The sequence below is a fragment of the Ascaphus truei genome, chromosome 10, assembly GCF_040206685.1.
Source record: "Ascaphus truei isolate aAscTru1 chromosome 10, aAscTru1.hap1, whole genome shotgun sequence".
Classification (NCBI taxonomy): Eukaryota; Metazoa; Chordata; class Amphibia; order Anura; family Ascaphidae; genus Ascaphus; species Ascaphus truei.
Window position 1 is genome coordinate 29,617,115 of NC_134492.1, and position 16,510 is coordinate 29,633,624.

Here is a 16,510-nt window from a genome sequence, read left to right on the forward strand (position 1 = left end):
ACAGCATCAAAGAACAGCTTATGTGGATTACCGTTTGAAGGTGAATTCCTCTTCGGCAACAAACTGGATGCTATAATAACAAAAGCATCAGGAGGTAAGAGCACTTTTTTGCCCCAGGAAAACAGGACCAGACGATTCGGTTTCCAACTGTCTAATAGAAATCAGTATAAAGGAGCAAAGACATATAGACCTGGCAGGTCGTTTCCAAGGCAAACAACATGGAGGGGCGGCCAGAACCGGCTTTTTCGAGGCGCCAGAGGAAGAGGATCATTTGCCAAGAACAAGTTCACATGAAGGTCAAAGGGCCCAGCAGTTGCCAGTAGGAGGGCGACTGAAGCAGTTTTCTGCAACATGGGCCCAAACAAAACAGGACAATTGGGTATTGGAAACCATTCGTCAGGGGTACAGTATAGAGTTCAAAGAAATACCAAGAAGAAATATGGGCCTAATAACATGGGTACAGTCCAAGGGAAAAAGAAGGCAAATGAATTCGGTTTTAAAGAAGTTATTACAAGCGGAAGTAATAAAGAAGGTACCTCAGGAAGACAGAGGAAGTGGAATTTATTCCAGAATATTTCTAATAAAGAAACCTTCAGGGGAGTACAAAGCAATCCTAGACCTAAGAAAGGTAAATTCAGTCTTGAAAATAAGAAAATTCAAGATGGTATCATTGAACCTGATTATTCAAGAAGTACAACCAGGAGACTGGATGGTGGCGATAGACTTAAAAGACCCTTATCTACATGTGCCCATAGCAAAGGGACACCAAAGATTTCTAAGGTTTGCAGTGAACCAAGATCATTATCAGTACACAGCACTGCCATTTGGTCTGGTGACTTCCCCAAGGACGTTTACAAAAGTTCTAGCCCCTTTAGTGGCAGAAATGAGAGAGAGAGGGGTAGAAATATACCCATACCTGGACGACATCCTGGTAAAATAAAAAAGTCTGGAGAAACTACAACAAGACCAGAAGATGGTCATAACCTTCCTGGAACAGCACGGTTGGTTAATAAACAGAGACAAGAGTCATCTCATACCCACTCAACTATTAAGATTGTTGGGGGTAGAATTCGATACGGCAAAAGGAGAAGTGAGACTGCCAGACGCAAAGAGGCAAGACATAGCGATGCAAACAAAGAAGCTCAGGAAAGCAACCAGAACTTCAGCAGAAGAATGCATGAAGCTTCTAGGAAAATTCGCTTCAACATTAAGCGTCACAAAATGGGTAGCGCTACATATGAGACCATTACAAAACAATTTTTTACAACAATGGAACGGGAATCACAAAAACACAAGACAAAGAATCTTGTTACACCCACACACAAAACAGGAACTAAAGTGGTGGGAAGATACCCGAAACCTGGGAAAAGGACAAACGCTACACCCAGTACAGTGGGAAACAATTACAACGGATGCGAGCAACGCAGGTTGGGGTGCCCAAATGGGAGAAACATTGGTGCAAGAAACCTGGACAAACCAGGAAAAGCATCTTCCATCAAATCTGCTGGAACTAAAAGCAGTACAAAGGGCCCTAGAAGCTTTCCAAGACCAAATAAATGGTGGCAATATAAAGATAGAATCAGACAACAGGTCAGTTGTCAAGTGTATATAGCCAAACAAGGAGGAACCAGGAGCAGAAAGCTGATGAACCTCACAGCAGAAATCCTCTTTTGGGCAGAGCGCCACTTATCGGAAATTACAGCCATACATATCCCAGGACTGGAAAATGTCACAGCAGACTTTCTAAGTCGCAACATTATACACCCAGGAGAATGGGCATTAGACCCACAGGTGTTTCAAGAACTGGTAGAGCGATGGGGTCAGCCAGACATAGATCTCATGGCGACACATCAGAACCGCAAGGTAAAGAACTACTGTGCAAGACAGTTTCATCCAAGCCCACAAGGTACAGATGCTCTCAGTCTCAAATGGGACTTCAAGTTGGCATACCTGTTCCCTCCAATTCCCCTAATTCCGAAGGCAATCGGGAAAATCAGGGAAGACCAAGCAGAGGTGATATTTGTAGCACCATACTGGCCAAGAAGGCTTTGGTTCACACACTTGGTAAATATGGCACCATGATACACCATGGCACATACCAGATTGCAAAGGACTGATGCGACAGGGGCCAATATCTCATCCAAACGCCAAACAATGGGCCTTGACGGCATGGCGATTGAGCGGGAAACATTGAGACTGAAGGGTTGTTCAGACAAAACAATCCAGACCCTTTTACACGCAAGAAAAGGATCCACATCAAAAGTATACCATAGAATCTGGCTTTGCTTTCGCGATTGGTGTGAAAAAGAAAAACAAAATTTCCTTTCACCTAGAATTGTGTCAATAGTAGAGTTCCTACAAAAAGGATTTGAGAAAGGTCTCAGTCTTAGTGCAGATACCTGTACTTTCAATGAGCTATCAGCCTTATTGGAAAGAAATCTGGCAATGGAAAGATTAATCATCAGGTTCTTGCAGGCAGTTAAAAGATTAAGACCTCAAATCAAAAACAGAGTACCTACATGGGACTTGTCTCTAGTATTGGATGTACTAACGGCATCTCCGTTTGAACCTATACAGGAGATAGGCTTAAGATGGTTATCATGGAAGATGGCGTTTTTGATCGCAATCACCTCAGCAAGGAGAGTGGGAGAACTACAGGCTCTATCAGCCAAGGAACCATTCCTAGTCATACATCAAGACAAGGCAGTTCTCAGACCAGTGCATCAATTCCTGCCAAAGGTTGTATCACAGTTCCATATGAATCAGGAAATCGTGATTCCGTCATTCTGTCCAGATCCAAAGAACAAGAAAGAAGAAAGACTACACAAATTAGACGTGGTGAGATGCCTAAAAGTGTACATGGTAAGGATGCGAGATATCAGAAAGTCAGACAGACTATTCATCATACCAGAGGGACCAAAGAAAGGTCAAGCAGCATCAAAGACAACAATTTCTCAGTGGATAGTGTCTTGTATTAAAAAAGCTTATGAAAGCAAAGGACAAGATAAACCTTTGAACATTAAAGCTCATTCTACAAGGGCCATGTCTACATCATGGGCATTTAAAGCCCAAGCTACACCAGGACAGATATGCAAAGCGGCAGTCTGGTCCTCATTCAATACATTCTTGAAATACTACAGACTAGACGTACAATCATCAGCTGACGCAAGCTTTGGACGTAGAGTGTTACAATCTGTAGTGAAATAAAGTGTAAAGTGTATTAATAAAGATCAAACTGATAAGAAATAAAAGCCACCAGTTAATGCCTTATGTATCCCTCCCTAAAATTGTCACTGCTTGGGTATGTCCCAATGGTGCCCACTGCCAGGGTGATTAGGAAAGAAGAAAATTTAAAACAACTTACCGTAATTTTCTTTTCCTGGAACCATGGCAGTGGGCACATAGGCATTAGACATACATAGGGCAGGTAACTATGTGCCCACTGCCATGGTTCCAGGAAAAGAAAATTACGGTAAGTTGTTTTAAATTTTCTTCTTTATCGGCTTCCAAATTTTTGGTTGCTACAGTCGCATCGCGCTTACTATAAGCGCTTGCGATGGTGACAATGCTTTTGTTTTCAGGCAACGTCGCGTTACCGTCGCCGGCACTATAAGCGCAGCCTTAGTTCCGCAGCAACTTCTCCCAGGAACATCTGACGACATTTACTTGGTCCCTGAGATCTGTTTGTTCACTGCTTACCTCCCTCCTGGTGCTGTTCATTTCATATGTGGTGCTGCTCTGTATGTACAAACACAATAATAACATTCATGTTATAAAATTCCGGAGGGCCTGTATCTTGTCTAAGACAGACCTATGGCTTTACTCTCAGATGTCTAGTAACCACATCTTCAGTACTGGTGGGTTGCACAATGAGGTTTCTTTGGGCAATTGGCACATTTCCTTTAGCGCATTAACCGGGTTTATTCCTTCTCTCCCAGGTTGGGATCCAGGTGACCTCTGAGGATCTGTACACTGGAAATGAATGGAAAGTGTGCCATGCGTATGCAACATTTGTAGCACAAGCACAAGGCAGCGGGAAGGTGAGATGTGCGCTGTATCATTCTGTAACCGCATCCTATGGGTGTGAGTAGGATCACTGCATGTCACTATGTAGCACAGTATCCTCTGGGTGTGAGCAGGATCACAGCGTGTCACTATGTAGCACAGTATCCTCTGGGTGTGAGCAGGATCACAGCGTGTCACTATGTAGCACAGTATCCTCTGGGTGTGAGCAGGATCACAGTGTGTCACTATGTAGCACAGTATCCTCTGGGTGTGAGCAGGATCTCCGTGTGTCACTATGTAGCACAGTATCCTCTGGGTGTGAGTAGGATCACGGCGTTTCACTATGTAGCACAGTATCCTCTGGGTGTGAGCAGGATCTCCGTGTGTCACTATGTAGCACAGTATCCTCTGGGTGTGAGTAGGATCACGGCGTTTCACTATGTAGCACAGTATCCTCTGGGTGTGAGCAGGATCACAGTGTGTCACTATGTAGCACAGTATCCTCTGGGTGTGAGCAGGATCACAGTGCGTCACTATGTAGCACAGTATCCTCTGGGTGTGAGCAGGATCACAGTGCGTCACTATGTAGCACAGTATCCTCTGGGTGTGAGCAGGATCACGGTGTGTCACTATGTAGCACAGTATCCTCTGGGTGTGAGCAGGATCACAGCGTGTCACTATGTAGCACAGTATCCTCTGGGGGTGAGTAGGATCACGGTGTGTCACTATGTAGCACAGTATCCTCTGGGGGTGAGCAGGATCGCTGTCATGATTATCGCTGTTCAGCTGCATATAATATCTAAATATTAATGTTTAGCAGTACAAAATGAATGCATCGCAATGTCACTGTGAGCATGGTTGTTTTTAATGTTTAGCCCCATATATAACCAGTGCTTGTCTTCGTGATGTGTAATAAGTATTACCGTTTCCTGTGTGCAGGTGAAGCTCAGTCCTCTCACGCCACTCACTGAAGATGAGGAGTTGGAGCACAGCATTGCTGCTGAGCGACGTCGTATGAGACTGGTCCATACTGACACCATCAAGGAACTTCTCACCAAGAGCACCGTGCAAGATGGTACCGTCTTCTGTTTGTTTATCTGTCAGGAGCTTGTGTATCCTGTCAACACTGCAGGGGACGCTCCGTGTAACAGTCGGCTCTTTGCACACAATCACCTACTCCTTTTTCAATTACGTGTACAAACATTACATTAACACATTGATCTTAAATGTCCTTTTCATTTCTGACACACGGGTGGCCTTTACCTGACTAAACAATCAGGGTATATGCCAGAAAATGAAAAATGTAATGCAAGCACAAGACCATAATATATACTCGGAGAGATGTCCCACAAGCAGGTGATATGTAAATGAACCCTCAATATAAGTGGTGTAGGGAAAAACCAGGGAAAGGGCGTGCGAAAGAGGGGGGATGGGGGGAAAAAGGGGGAAGAACTGGGGAGGCGGGTTGTAGGGGGGCAACGTTTTGGGGTTAAGACTCCTTCCTCAGGCCTGTTCCCTCAGGTCCTAATGGACCACAAGGTACTTCCCTGAACCCTGTATCCCCAACCAGCTGAGCAAACCCCAACAGTAATGATTAGTACAGAAATCAATATAACAGAGTATCAGCTCAGTAACAATAGTCCAGAGACGGCAAGAGTACAAGTGCTGTGTAGCAAATAAGTTGAAATTCAACCCGTCTCTCTCCTACTCCTGCGCAGTGGGGCTGCTTTTTTTTTTTTTTTCCCTACACCACCTATATTTAGGGTCTATTTACATATTAACTAACAAGAAAGATGTGCAGGTCCCAAAAGAGAAGACCTACAGAAACTCCATACTGGGCACTCTAAAAGTGGGTACAAAATGGTTATTTTATTAAATAAACAATGGACGAGGAAACAACTGACAAACAAGAATAAAAACATTTAGTGGACCTTCTCTACTACATGATGGTACAGACAGAAAATAAAGACAAGTCAGAATGATGTAGATAACATATATAAATAAATATCTAATGTATGCCCATAGTGGGGGTAATCTAACTACCATCAAACAGATAGACCGCGGGGTTATACCGAGTAACACGGCCCTCCCACCTGGCTACGAGCACAGCTGGTAATGCAGATAACGAACAGCAATAATTCAAACATGAATAAAATGTGATAAGCAAGTAGCTACTTTATATCCAGAGCAGACACCCATATACTTAGACAATGCTGAATAAATAAAGGGAATACAAGAGACAAGAAATGATGTTCCTAACTAGCAATGGTAAGTCATCTCTCAATTCATAAGGTAAATGCACTGAGCTCTCACGTGGCAGTACAATGATGTAACTGTAGGTAAGTGGTAAATCACATTGCCCTATACAGTATAGGAATACAGCAGTGGTGAATAGGAGATATGCAAGGGACATACAATGATGTTCCTAACTTGCAACAAAATAACACTTCTAATTCCTGGAACAGACTCACTGAAGTATCAGATAGCAATGCAGCAGTAACTGCAACAAAATCACACTTCTAATCCTTTAGGCAGACAAAGTAACAAATTACAATGTTACAGTGTACCTTCAGACGAGCAGGAGGTGAGAAGTGCAGCTGTGTGATATGTAGACTCGCAAGTGGATAAGTAGTAGCTACAAAATGAACACACACACGTATAACTCAGTGAGATATCAGTGACTAAATGAAATGTCCTGGAAAGTAGCATGAAGTAAGTTCATATATCACAGTGTGCTATGGTAAAGAACATGTATGTTATTATAAATATCACATTGCACCCTCATTCTAGATGATATCTATACGGCTAAAGCAAGTAAAAAGTGTCTTAAGTACCAGCGGGAAGTAATTGACCCACTGTATGCCTAAGTTAGAATATAGAAGTCTCACAAATGTGGGTCCAACAGATATCATTAATACTTGCTATGATGCTTGTCTGTAAGATGATAAGCAGATAGAACTAGAGTGCATTTAGTTACTGCAGATATTACCACTGTGCTCCTTGCTACTGTGAAATAGCGCTGTCCATATCCGTAGCATGTTTGCTGTGCACCATACTGTGTCCCATGCTGTGCTGAAATAAAGTGTCCAGAATATCCAAAATTAAGCTGGGTGCCGAGGGGAAACCCGGATGCAAGGGTCTGGAAGACAATCGTGGAGCACTCTAGTCCTTGATAAAGTCCCTATGGGATGAAACGCGTTGGTGCGTTAGCTCTCTCTTCACCACTGTATATCGATTTTTAAAATATCTTGTAACTTTTTACATGGAGTTGCCCTGAATGTATTCTTTCTTCATGGATGGATTTTGTGCTGTGCTCCTTTGCTTCACCATTTTTGTATACAGCAGCGCGACGTCCGTTTCAGCAGCGAATCAATGCATTGGCTGCTGGAAGTGAACAGACTCGGCAGCTCCCTATACACACACACACACACACACACACACAATTTATGCTTTTGTTTTGTTACACCGCCCCCCTGCTCAGAGCTCCCCGCTCCCCCCGCTCTCAATTCCCCGCTCTCAGGGTAGGAGGCTGAGCGCGTCACGTGGGGCGTGGTGTGTCGGATCATTCCGTCTGCTGGAGATGTTCTCACATCGCCCAACAGACGGAGGTGCGCGCATGCAGCCACGTGGCGCCACGTAGCGCTGTGTGTGCTCCAGGCCTAAAGGATTAGAAGTGTGATTTTGTTGCAGTTACTGCTGCATTGCTATCTGATACTTCAGTGAGTCTGTTCCAGGAATTAGAAGTGTTATTTTGTTGCAAGTTAGGAACATCATTGTATGTCCCTTGTATATCTCCTATTCACCACTGCTGTATTCCTATACTGTATAGGGCAATGTGATTTACCACTTACCTACAGTTACATCATTGTACTGCCACGTGAGAGCTCAGTGCATTTACCTTATGAATTGAGAGATGACTTACCATTGCTAGTTAGGAACATCATTTCTTGTCTCTTGTATTCCCTTTATTTATTCAGCATTGTCTAAGTATATGGGTGTCTGCTCTGGATATAAAGTAGCTACTTGCTTATCACATTTTATTCATGTTTGAATTATTGCTGTTCGTTATCTGCATTACCAGCTGTGCTCGTAGCCAGGTGGGAGGGCCGTGTTACTCGGTATAACCCCGCGGTCTATCTGTTTGATGGTAGTTAGATTACCCCCACTATGGGCATACATTAGATATTTATTTATATATGTTATCTACATCATTCTGACTTGTCTTTATTTTCTGTCTGTACCATCATGTAGTAGAGACGGTCCACTAAATGTTTTTATTCTTGTTTGTCAGTTGTTTCCTCGTCCATTGTTTATTTAATAAAATAACCATTTTGTACCCACTTTTAGAGTGCCCAGTATGGAGTTTCTGTAGGTCTTCTCTTTTGGGACCTGCACATCTTTCTTGTTTATAGTGTTTACCTTTACTCCAGGGTGCAACGCCTAGTAATTTACAGGTTTGTGTTGTTGATACTATTATTGAGTGATAGTAGTGCTTTTTCAGACTTTTTGTTTGTGTCCATTTACATATTACCCGCTTGTGGGACATCTCTCCAAGTATATTATTGTCTTGTGCTTGCATTACATTTGTCATTTTCTGGCATATACCCTGATTTACGGTTTTCTTATAGTCTGTGAGTGCTGGAACATTAGTTGTTTGGTTATTGATTTAGGGGGAGTTTGGGTCCTCCTTGTTCCTGTTGCACCCTGCACATAGCACCTTTACATGACTGTTCTGACCTCCTCATCCCCTCATTGCAGAATTAGTCCGCTCTCATTTACCCAAACACACAGCCTGACGAGGGAGAGGTTATGAACGCAACCATCTAAAATGTGACCAATAGGAAATGCATGTTTATATGCCTTTTTACTTTAAAAGTTCAGTAATTCAACAAACTAATATTGTTAGAGAAAAACCTGATTTTATGGAAACCAGAGGAAAAGTTTAAATGAACCGTTTGGCAACCTGGGAATATTGTATGTCTGTCTTGCAGAACGGCGCCACGAGGACGGAGAGAACGGGGAGGTCTTGGCAGAGAAGACTCGGGTGGAGAGTGTGGAGTTGGTCCTGCCCCCTCACGCCAACCACCAAGGCAACACCTTTGGGGGGCAGATCATGGCCTGGATGGAGAATGTTGCCACAATAGCTGCCAGGTAAAAAGCAAACGTTTGCAACACGCATGTTCACAGCATCCACCTCACATTAAACGGAGTGTGCTGTGCCACAAATAATTATTTTTAGTTTAGTATTACCAGGGTTGCCTCATTATTGGGTGCATTGACTCCCGCTGTTCTGAGGACATGTGGGAAGCAAGAAAGCCCTGGACTTGTAAAGAAGGGGCAGCATGACTTAAGGCCAAAGGTCCTAAGGAGCTGTGATGTCAGCACAGGGGGAGGTTGTTAAGTAATGGGTACTTGAGGTAAAGGGTTTGAATCCTAGCTTCCTCTTCTCGGATTTACTGCTGTGAAGCGCTATGTGCATTAACATAAATAAAGACATTCATTCATCTACTGGAGCGAAGTCACACGTATTGTGTGGAAGGGTGAATTGGGGTCAAGGGGCTGTGTGGATTGGGTTGTGTTTGGGGTTCGAAATTTGTGTGGATTAAACAGAGTGGGGTGGATTTCTTGGAGTGAACTCACGGATTGACATGAGCAGATTTCTTGTAAAATCCGCATGGATTTTGGGGGTAAATCTGCGCGGATTGGATACAAGGATGGATACCAGGTAAAATACGCGTGGCTGAAGACCAGAACAAATCGGTCGCCGGATTGCGCACAGCGGAACGGATTTGGAGTAAACGGTTCGGGGGGCGCGGATTTTGATTTTACCAATCTCTAGTAGCAGTGCGGCTTCCAGCAGCGATGCAGCCCCCAGCGGAGGCCTGGAAGTGTCAGAATCGGCAAACGACGCAGAGAGAGAACGCAGCACAAGGAGCGGGGACGTTGCTTCGTGCGGCAACGCTTCCCCGGCGCGGGACATCTCGAGAGGTGGGCTGCATGAAGCGGCCGCCCATGGCAACGGAGAACGGCTAGGACGTCGGCGGGCTCAGCCTAAGCAGATGATGGCACCATCAGTACAGGAGAGGAGGGATGTTGGTACAACACAGAGTGCCCTGATGAAGTGGCCGCCCTCAAAGAAGCGGGCTACTGGTAAGTCATGCCAGGGGGGGGGGTGGAGTGCCTAGAAGGGGACAGGGTAAGTTTTAGAGTGCTTGTGCTGGGGATGGGGAAAGGCAGGTAGTGATGGAAGTGACAAGCGGGTTCATAGGGGAAGAGGGGCATGGGGGGGTTGGGTGGAGGAAGTTGTCGCTTCTACACCTGTTCGCAGGGAGTCAGTGAGAGGCATGGCGAGCGCACCTAGTGTGGGATAGACTGCGTGGGTTGGGAGGGTGCAGCAGGATCAGGGGTGGAGTTGGGACAAGAGTAATAGGGGCAGGGGATGAGATGTTTAGAGCCTTGGAGGATTTCTTCTTCAGATGTGGTTTCTGGATCCTTTGTAGGGAGGTGTAGGTTCCCACCTGTAGAAGGAATGAAATTGCTGCACATGGGTGTAGTGTGGGCAAAAATGGAAGAGGTGGGTGCGGGCAGAATGGCAGGTCTGTTACCTTCTCCTCCACCCCCCCCCCTCCCCATTACCAGTTGGGAGTGATGCCAAAGAGAGCTGGGTTCATTCCATTTCATACGTCACCTGTCATACCCGGAGGGGGTTGTCAGTGAATTATGGGATTGACAGGGAATAGTGTAGCGTGCAGTTTGCATCATTTGACAGCCATGGATCTGGTAAGGGAGGCAGGACCGGGGCGTGGATGGCAAATGTTGCCATTTGAGTCAACATTCAGTCTACAGTCTGTGCACCCGGAAGGTTTCCACCTGCTGGGGTGCAGGTTGGGGGAGGAATTCTTTATTTAATTAATTTATTTATTTTCAAATCCTAATAGATACTGGTCTTACATCAGGCCCACGTTGAGAAGAGCCCTTGCTGGAATAACTCCCCCACCCCTTTATGCCTTCACAGACGCATGGATCATCGGGGATTCACACGTCCACTGGGCAGAGAAGCGAGCGATCAAATATCCGTACGGGAGAAATCTTGGGCTGGGCATGAAGCAGGCGAAGATCTTCTGGTGGGGACGGAGGGGGCTGCTGTGGGGGGAATTGCTCTCACGGGTATTGGCCTTGGCCAAAGTCAGAAGACCACCGCTGATCCTTTTCATTCATGCCGGGGGCAATGACCTGGCAGTGGTACACTCCATCAAGCTGATCAACGCAATAAAGAAAGACCTGGCTCACATCCTCGCCCTTTGGCCGGGAATTCAGATTATTTGGTCGGATATAATCTGCAGGAAAGTGTGGAAGGGCGCGTCGGTCGATCGAGCACGCATAAAAGTAAATACAATGGTAGGGACCTTTGTAACGCAGTGTGGGGGATGGGTGATCTGCCACCCAGAATTCAATCACAAGACAGTCGACTTCTTTCAATCTGACGGCGAACACTTGTCAGATGTTGGTATTGATTTGTTTAACAATCAGTTGCAGGAGGAGGTGCAGAGGGTCCTCGCGAAGCTGGCGGTAAAGGCCTAGTTTAAATAGATCAGTCGTGGGGGGGGGGGGGGTAGTAAGTGCTTGTCCTTGCCAGATGGGGCTCTGGACTGAGAAAGCCCGGGGGTAGAGGTGAGCGGGTGGGGTCAGCTGGACGTGACTGTCGGGAGCCCACTTGCGACAACGGCCGGCTCGTGGGTACGGTTTACGGGGGCAGCGGGTCAAGGCCCGTCTGACTCTTCACCTAACCTATTAAGCAAGCATTCTGGCAGGGACTAGCAGTTACTCTATTATTTAATAAAGCCGCTACCTTTTTATATCTCCAGACCCGAGTCTCTCGTTATTTGTATGTGTTTATGTGGGTACCCTTTAACAAGGGGAGAGGGGCTCCCTCGCAGCGTCTCTGGTCAAGCAGCCCCTCTAGGCGTTGGGTGGCTATGACCGGGGAGAAAGGCCTCCCTAACCACTGGGGGTGGTCTCTAGCGGGGCGGAGTAGGCGCGGCGCGAGCTTAAAGCACCTCCGGGAGGCAGGCACATTCATTCTGCTCCCGGCTGTGGCGATTTTCCCACCCACCCGTCCCTTATGGATGCACCGGGTGGCATGTAATCGGTGTTTGGCCACTCTTTCTGACAACTAGTAGAGGGTTTGTTCGCATTGTTAGCGACTGAACTATATTGCATTTGAATATTGTTAACATGTACTATTATCTTTACTGTGTGAAGTTGAAATACTTTCCATAGAAATAAAAAGGACTGAAGTTCCTAACGGAGGGGTCAGTTTGCCTCTGTCGCTGCGGCAGCTGGGGGGGCAAGGGCTTGTCCTTGCCGGACAGGGCTGGGAGCCCGGGGGTAGAAGCGAGTGGGCAGGGTCAGCTGGACGTGACTTCCGGGAGCCCACTCACGACTACGGCCGGCTCACGTGGGTACGGTTTACGGGGGCAGCGGGTCTAGGCCCGTCTGACCCTTCATCTAACCTATTAAGCGAGCATTCTGGCAGGGACTAGCAGTTACTCTATTTAATAAACAAAGCCGCAACCTTTTTATACCTCCAGACCAAGTCTCGTTATATGTATGTGGGTGTTGGTTAACAAGGGGAGAGGGGCTCCCTCGCAGCGGCCCTGGTCAAGCAGCCCCTCTAGTTGCCTAGGTGATGGGCGGATGTGACCGGGGCAGCAAGGCCTCCCTCACCGCTGGGGGTGGTCTCTGGCCACTGACGCCTGAGGGGGACGCTGGTAGGCTTTTAAAGCACAGCCGGGAGGGGGCTCGCGTCCTGCACTACTCTGACTTTCTATTCGTAGGAAGGGATAGGTCTGATGTGTGCGGGAGGTTACGGTGGGAATTTCAGGAACTCATGGCACATTTTGGGGTTCCTTTTGGCTATGGACAAGACGAAGGGCACAGCGGTGTGCATCCGCTTCCTGGGGTTTGCAATTGATACAGGGAAGATTAAGTACCGTCTCCTGTCCAGCAGGCTGTTGGAACTGAGGGCTTTGAGGCTGTTCATGGGGCTTAAAGCCATGCTGAGGCGGTTCCAATCCCTGCTGGGCCACCAGCTTCGCGACAAGGATCCTACTGATGGAAATGGTCTTTGGGAGGTGACTAGCATTTGCAATGGCAGGGGTAAAATCGCAGTACCCCTTTCAGGGTTCCAATGCAAGTGAAGGGGGGCCTGTAAGTGTGGGGCACCTTCCTAGGGCAGTACAATGGGCTTTGCTTGGAGTAGGGGAGAGCGGGCAGATAGATATTTTTGGATGCGGCTGGATCTGTGTATTTTGCAGCATTTTTAAGGGCCGCTGGTGCACTGAGCGATGGCCAGAAGAATGGGGGAAGCTGACGTTTTATGGAGAACTTTATATAATTAGAGCTCGTGGCGGTCGAGCTAAGGGGGACGAGGCTGGCCAACACAGGCCATCCTCCGGATGGATAACCTAGCCTATTCGCCACGCCCATCTGCCTCATCTCCGGTGGTGGTTTGGTTACTGAGGTTTCTGGTCCTAAAGTGCCTGGATCATAATATGATGCAAGACACGCCCTGGGGTTGGATAACAGGATGGCGGATGCCCTTTCTCGATTTCAGTCTGCGGTGCTCCGGGAGTTTGAGGTGTATGGCCCTTCCTGATATAATTTTGTTGCATGTGGGGGGAAATGATTTGGTATCGGTCCAATCGATAGATTTAATGAGGGACATGCGGCGGGACATAAAGCAGTTAATGGCAAGATTTAGACATGATGATGATGTGGTCAGAAGTGTCTCCCAAGTTGTGCTAGCGTGGAGCCAGAAATTATGCAGGTGTCAACAGATCTAGGAAGAAGGTACATATGACGATTTCGGCTATTGTATTGTATTGTATGTCTTTATTTATATAGCGCCATTAATGTACATAGCGCTTCACAGTAGTAATACACGTGGTAATCAAATAAATAACGGATAATATAAATAACAGATCATGGGAATAAGTGCTTTAGACATAAAAGTAACACTAAGGAAGAGTATTCCCTGCCCCGAGGAGCTTACAGTCTAATTGGTAGGTAGGGAGAACGTACAGAGACAGTAGGAGGGAGTTCTGGTAAGTGCGTCTGCAGGGGCCCAAGCTTTATGTATCATGTGTTCAGAATATCCACAGTGCTATTCATATGCTTCTTTAAGCAAGTGTATCTGAAGTTGGGTCTTAATGGTTGATAGTGATGGTGCTAGTCTGGTACTGAGGGGAAGGGTATTCCAGAGGTGTGGGGCAGTCAGTGAAAAAGGTTTAAGGCGGGAGCGGGCTTTAGTGCTGGATTTAGGGGGGTTTGCAATAAGGTATGAGGACCACCAGAGGGGGTCTAGAAGGCCTGTTTATGGAGGATGAAGTCCATTTATCAGACCAGTAACAATACCCTTATTTTAGCGTGGCTTTGCGTGCTGGAAAAGGCAGTGAGGCTAGTGGCAGTTTGCAAGGCCAGTTTAAGGCTTGTTAAATTACCTTGCTTGTGGTGGGAGGAATGTTACTCTGGGAGGGGGACTCGGTCAGTATTGGCTCCTGAAGGGGGGAGTTTCAGACCTCGGAAGTGGTTTTAGTTGGAGAAGGCGGTGCCATTCCAAGTTAGGGTGGCCAGAATGATGGTGACATTCCAGATGCAATTTGGGGAAGGTGGTACCGTTACGGTTGGTATGGTGGTGACCTTCCGATTTGGGCTCCCTGCCATTGGAACCAATGTACTGAAGGGTTGAGATGAGCACGAGCTGAGGGTATCCATCGAGATCCGTTAGATGTAAGAGGAGCAATCTGGATGGGTCCCTAGTTGGGAATAAATTCTTGTATATTTATCTTTTTGTAATAAATAAAGCTGTGGCAGTTGATTTCTCCCACGAAGTTGTATGGTGTGTTTTATTGGGAAGGGGATTGGGGTCCAGCTCGAGGCGTAGGCAAGTCATTAATGAATGACATGATGACATTGGGACGTAGCACAGTGGTGTGAACACGCTATCTTAAGACTGCAGGTGGTTGCTGTCATGACTCGGAGGGCTTACATCTGTACAGCTCGCCTCAAGGACATACCAATCTTACAAGAATTTAGGAATGAATGTATTAAAATATTACCAAAACCTAGTAGAGAAGAAAGTAATTCAGCCTCTTATAGGCCAATGTCTCACTTTAAGGTGGAATATAAAAGTTGGAGTGGCTCAGTGAGTAAAGTCACTGACTGGCACTGAATTTGAAGCAGGGGAACCAGGTTCAGTTCCTGGTATCGGCTCCTTATGACCTTGGGCAAGTCACTTTATCTCCCTGTGCCTCAGGCACCAAAAACATAGATTGTAAGCTCCACAGGGCCCGCACCTGCAAAATGTCTCTGTTAAATGCTACGTAAAACTAGCAGCGCTATACAAGAACATGCTATTATTGTAAAATATTAGCTAAAAGGCTAGTGGGATTTCAGCAGTTTTGTCCACAATACAATATCTAGAACAGAATAAATTCATTTATATGCTGAAAAAGCTTGACCTTAATAGATTGAGAACATATTTTTAATACAATTGGCAAACTGGTAATTAAAGGTAGTTTTGTTAATTTGATAGAAACATTATATAACTCTTCTTCATCAAGAGTTTTAGCAAATGAGTATGTATCTGTACTATTCGCAACCAATAGGGACAAGACGAGGCTGCCCACTGTCACCACTGTTATTTGCAATGTCACTTGAACCCCATGCAACTAAATTGCAAAACTCTTGAGAAATCTGAAGAGCTTAAAATAGGAAACCAAATGCAAAAATTGGCACTGTTCGCAGGTGACATGCTTTTATTTGGTTCAGATCCTAAAACGTCAATTCTAGGAATAATCAAAATTATTAAGATGTTTAGCATCTTTTTAGGTCATAGAAATGATTCAGACAGGTCATAAGTGTTACCATTAAATCCGCGGGTGATAAGGGTATTGAAGCCAAAGCTATTGAGCCATATACATTAGCTAAAGATAGTTTCAAATACTTGGGAGTTATAATCTCTCCAAAATGTGAAAAATTATACACACTTTAATAACTCCAATAATGAAAGAAAAATATAAAGTACTAAACTAATGAAAAAAATTTTTTTGTCAATTTTAGGAAGGATTGCAGTGATTAAAAGCAATAAGTTTTCCCAAAATGACAAATGCTATGTAGATGCTCCCTGTTCATATTACAAATAAAGACATAAACAATTTATAATAAAGAAGTTGCAAACTTTTTCTCCCCTCACTCACTAACCCTCTCACTTTTACGCCCCCACTCTATTCTCCCTTCCGGCGACCCTGACAGTATTTAATGGATAATGGGGTAAGGCAGGATTGTGAACCTGTCTGAGACTTGCAAGTGCTCACAAGTGTTTTTTTATTTGCTGTATAAGTAACAAACCATCTTTAAATGAACAAAAAATGATAGCTATTTTATTTGGAAATTTTGACTGAGAAACAACAAGTGGAAAATACCGAACTTGGTAATAGTCATA

General features: G+C 45.5%; 1 protein-coding gene across 3 annotated transcripts in view; it reads left to right on the forward strand.

The window, feature by feature from the left end:
• ACOT11 (acyl-CoA thioesterase 11) overlaps positions 1-16,510 on the forward strand; it is a 39,297-nt gene that overhangs the window by 8,501 nt on the left and 14,286 nt on the right. The window contains exons 5-9 of one of the 3 annotated variants that reach the window (XM_075616400.1): positions 3,939-4,040; positions 4,945-5,080; positions 8,997-9,156; positions 9,845-10,155; positions 11,021-11,869. In XM_075616400.1, the coding sequence (XP_075472515.1) occupies positions 3,939-4,040; positions 4,945-5,080; positions 8,997-9,156; positions 9,845-10,155; positions 11,021-11,586 (1,275 nt within the window). In that variant the 3' untranslated portion in view covers positions 11,587-11,869. Of the gene's footprint in view, positions 1-3,938; positions 4,041-4,944; positions 5,081-8,996; positions 9,157-9,844; positions 10,156-11,020; positions 11,870-16,510 lie in introns of those variants that run through there. The other 2 variants (XM_075616401.1, XM_075616399.1) reach the window with 2 other exon arrangements.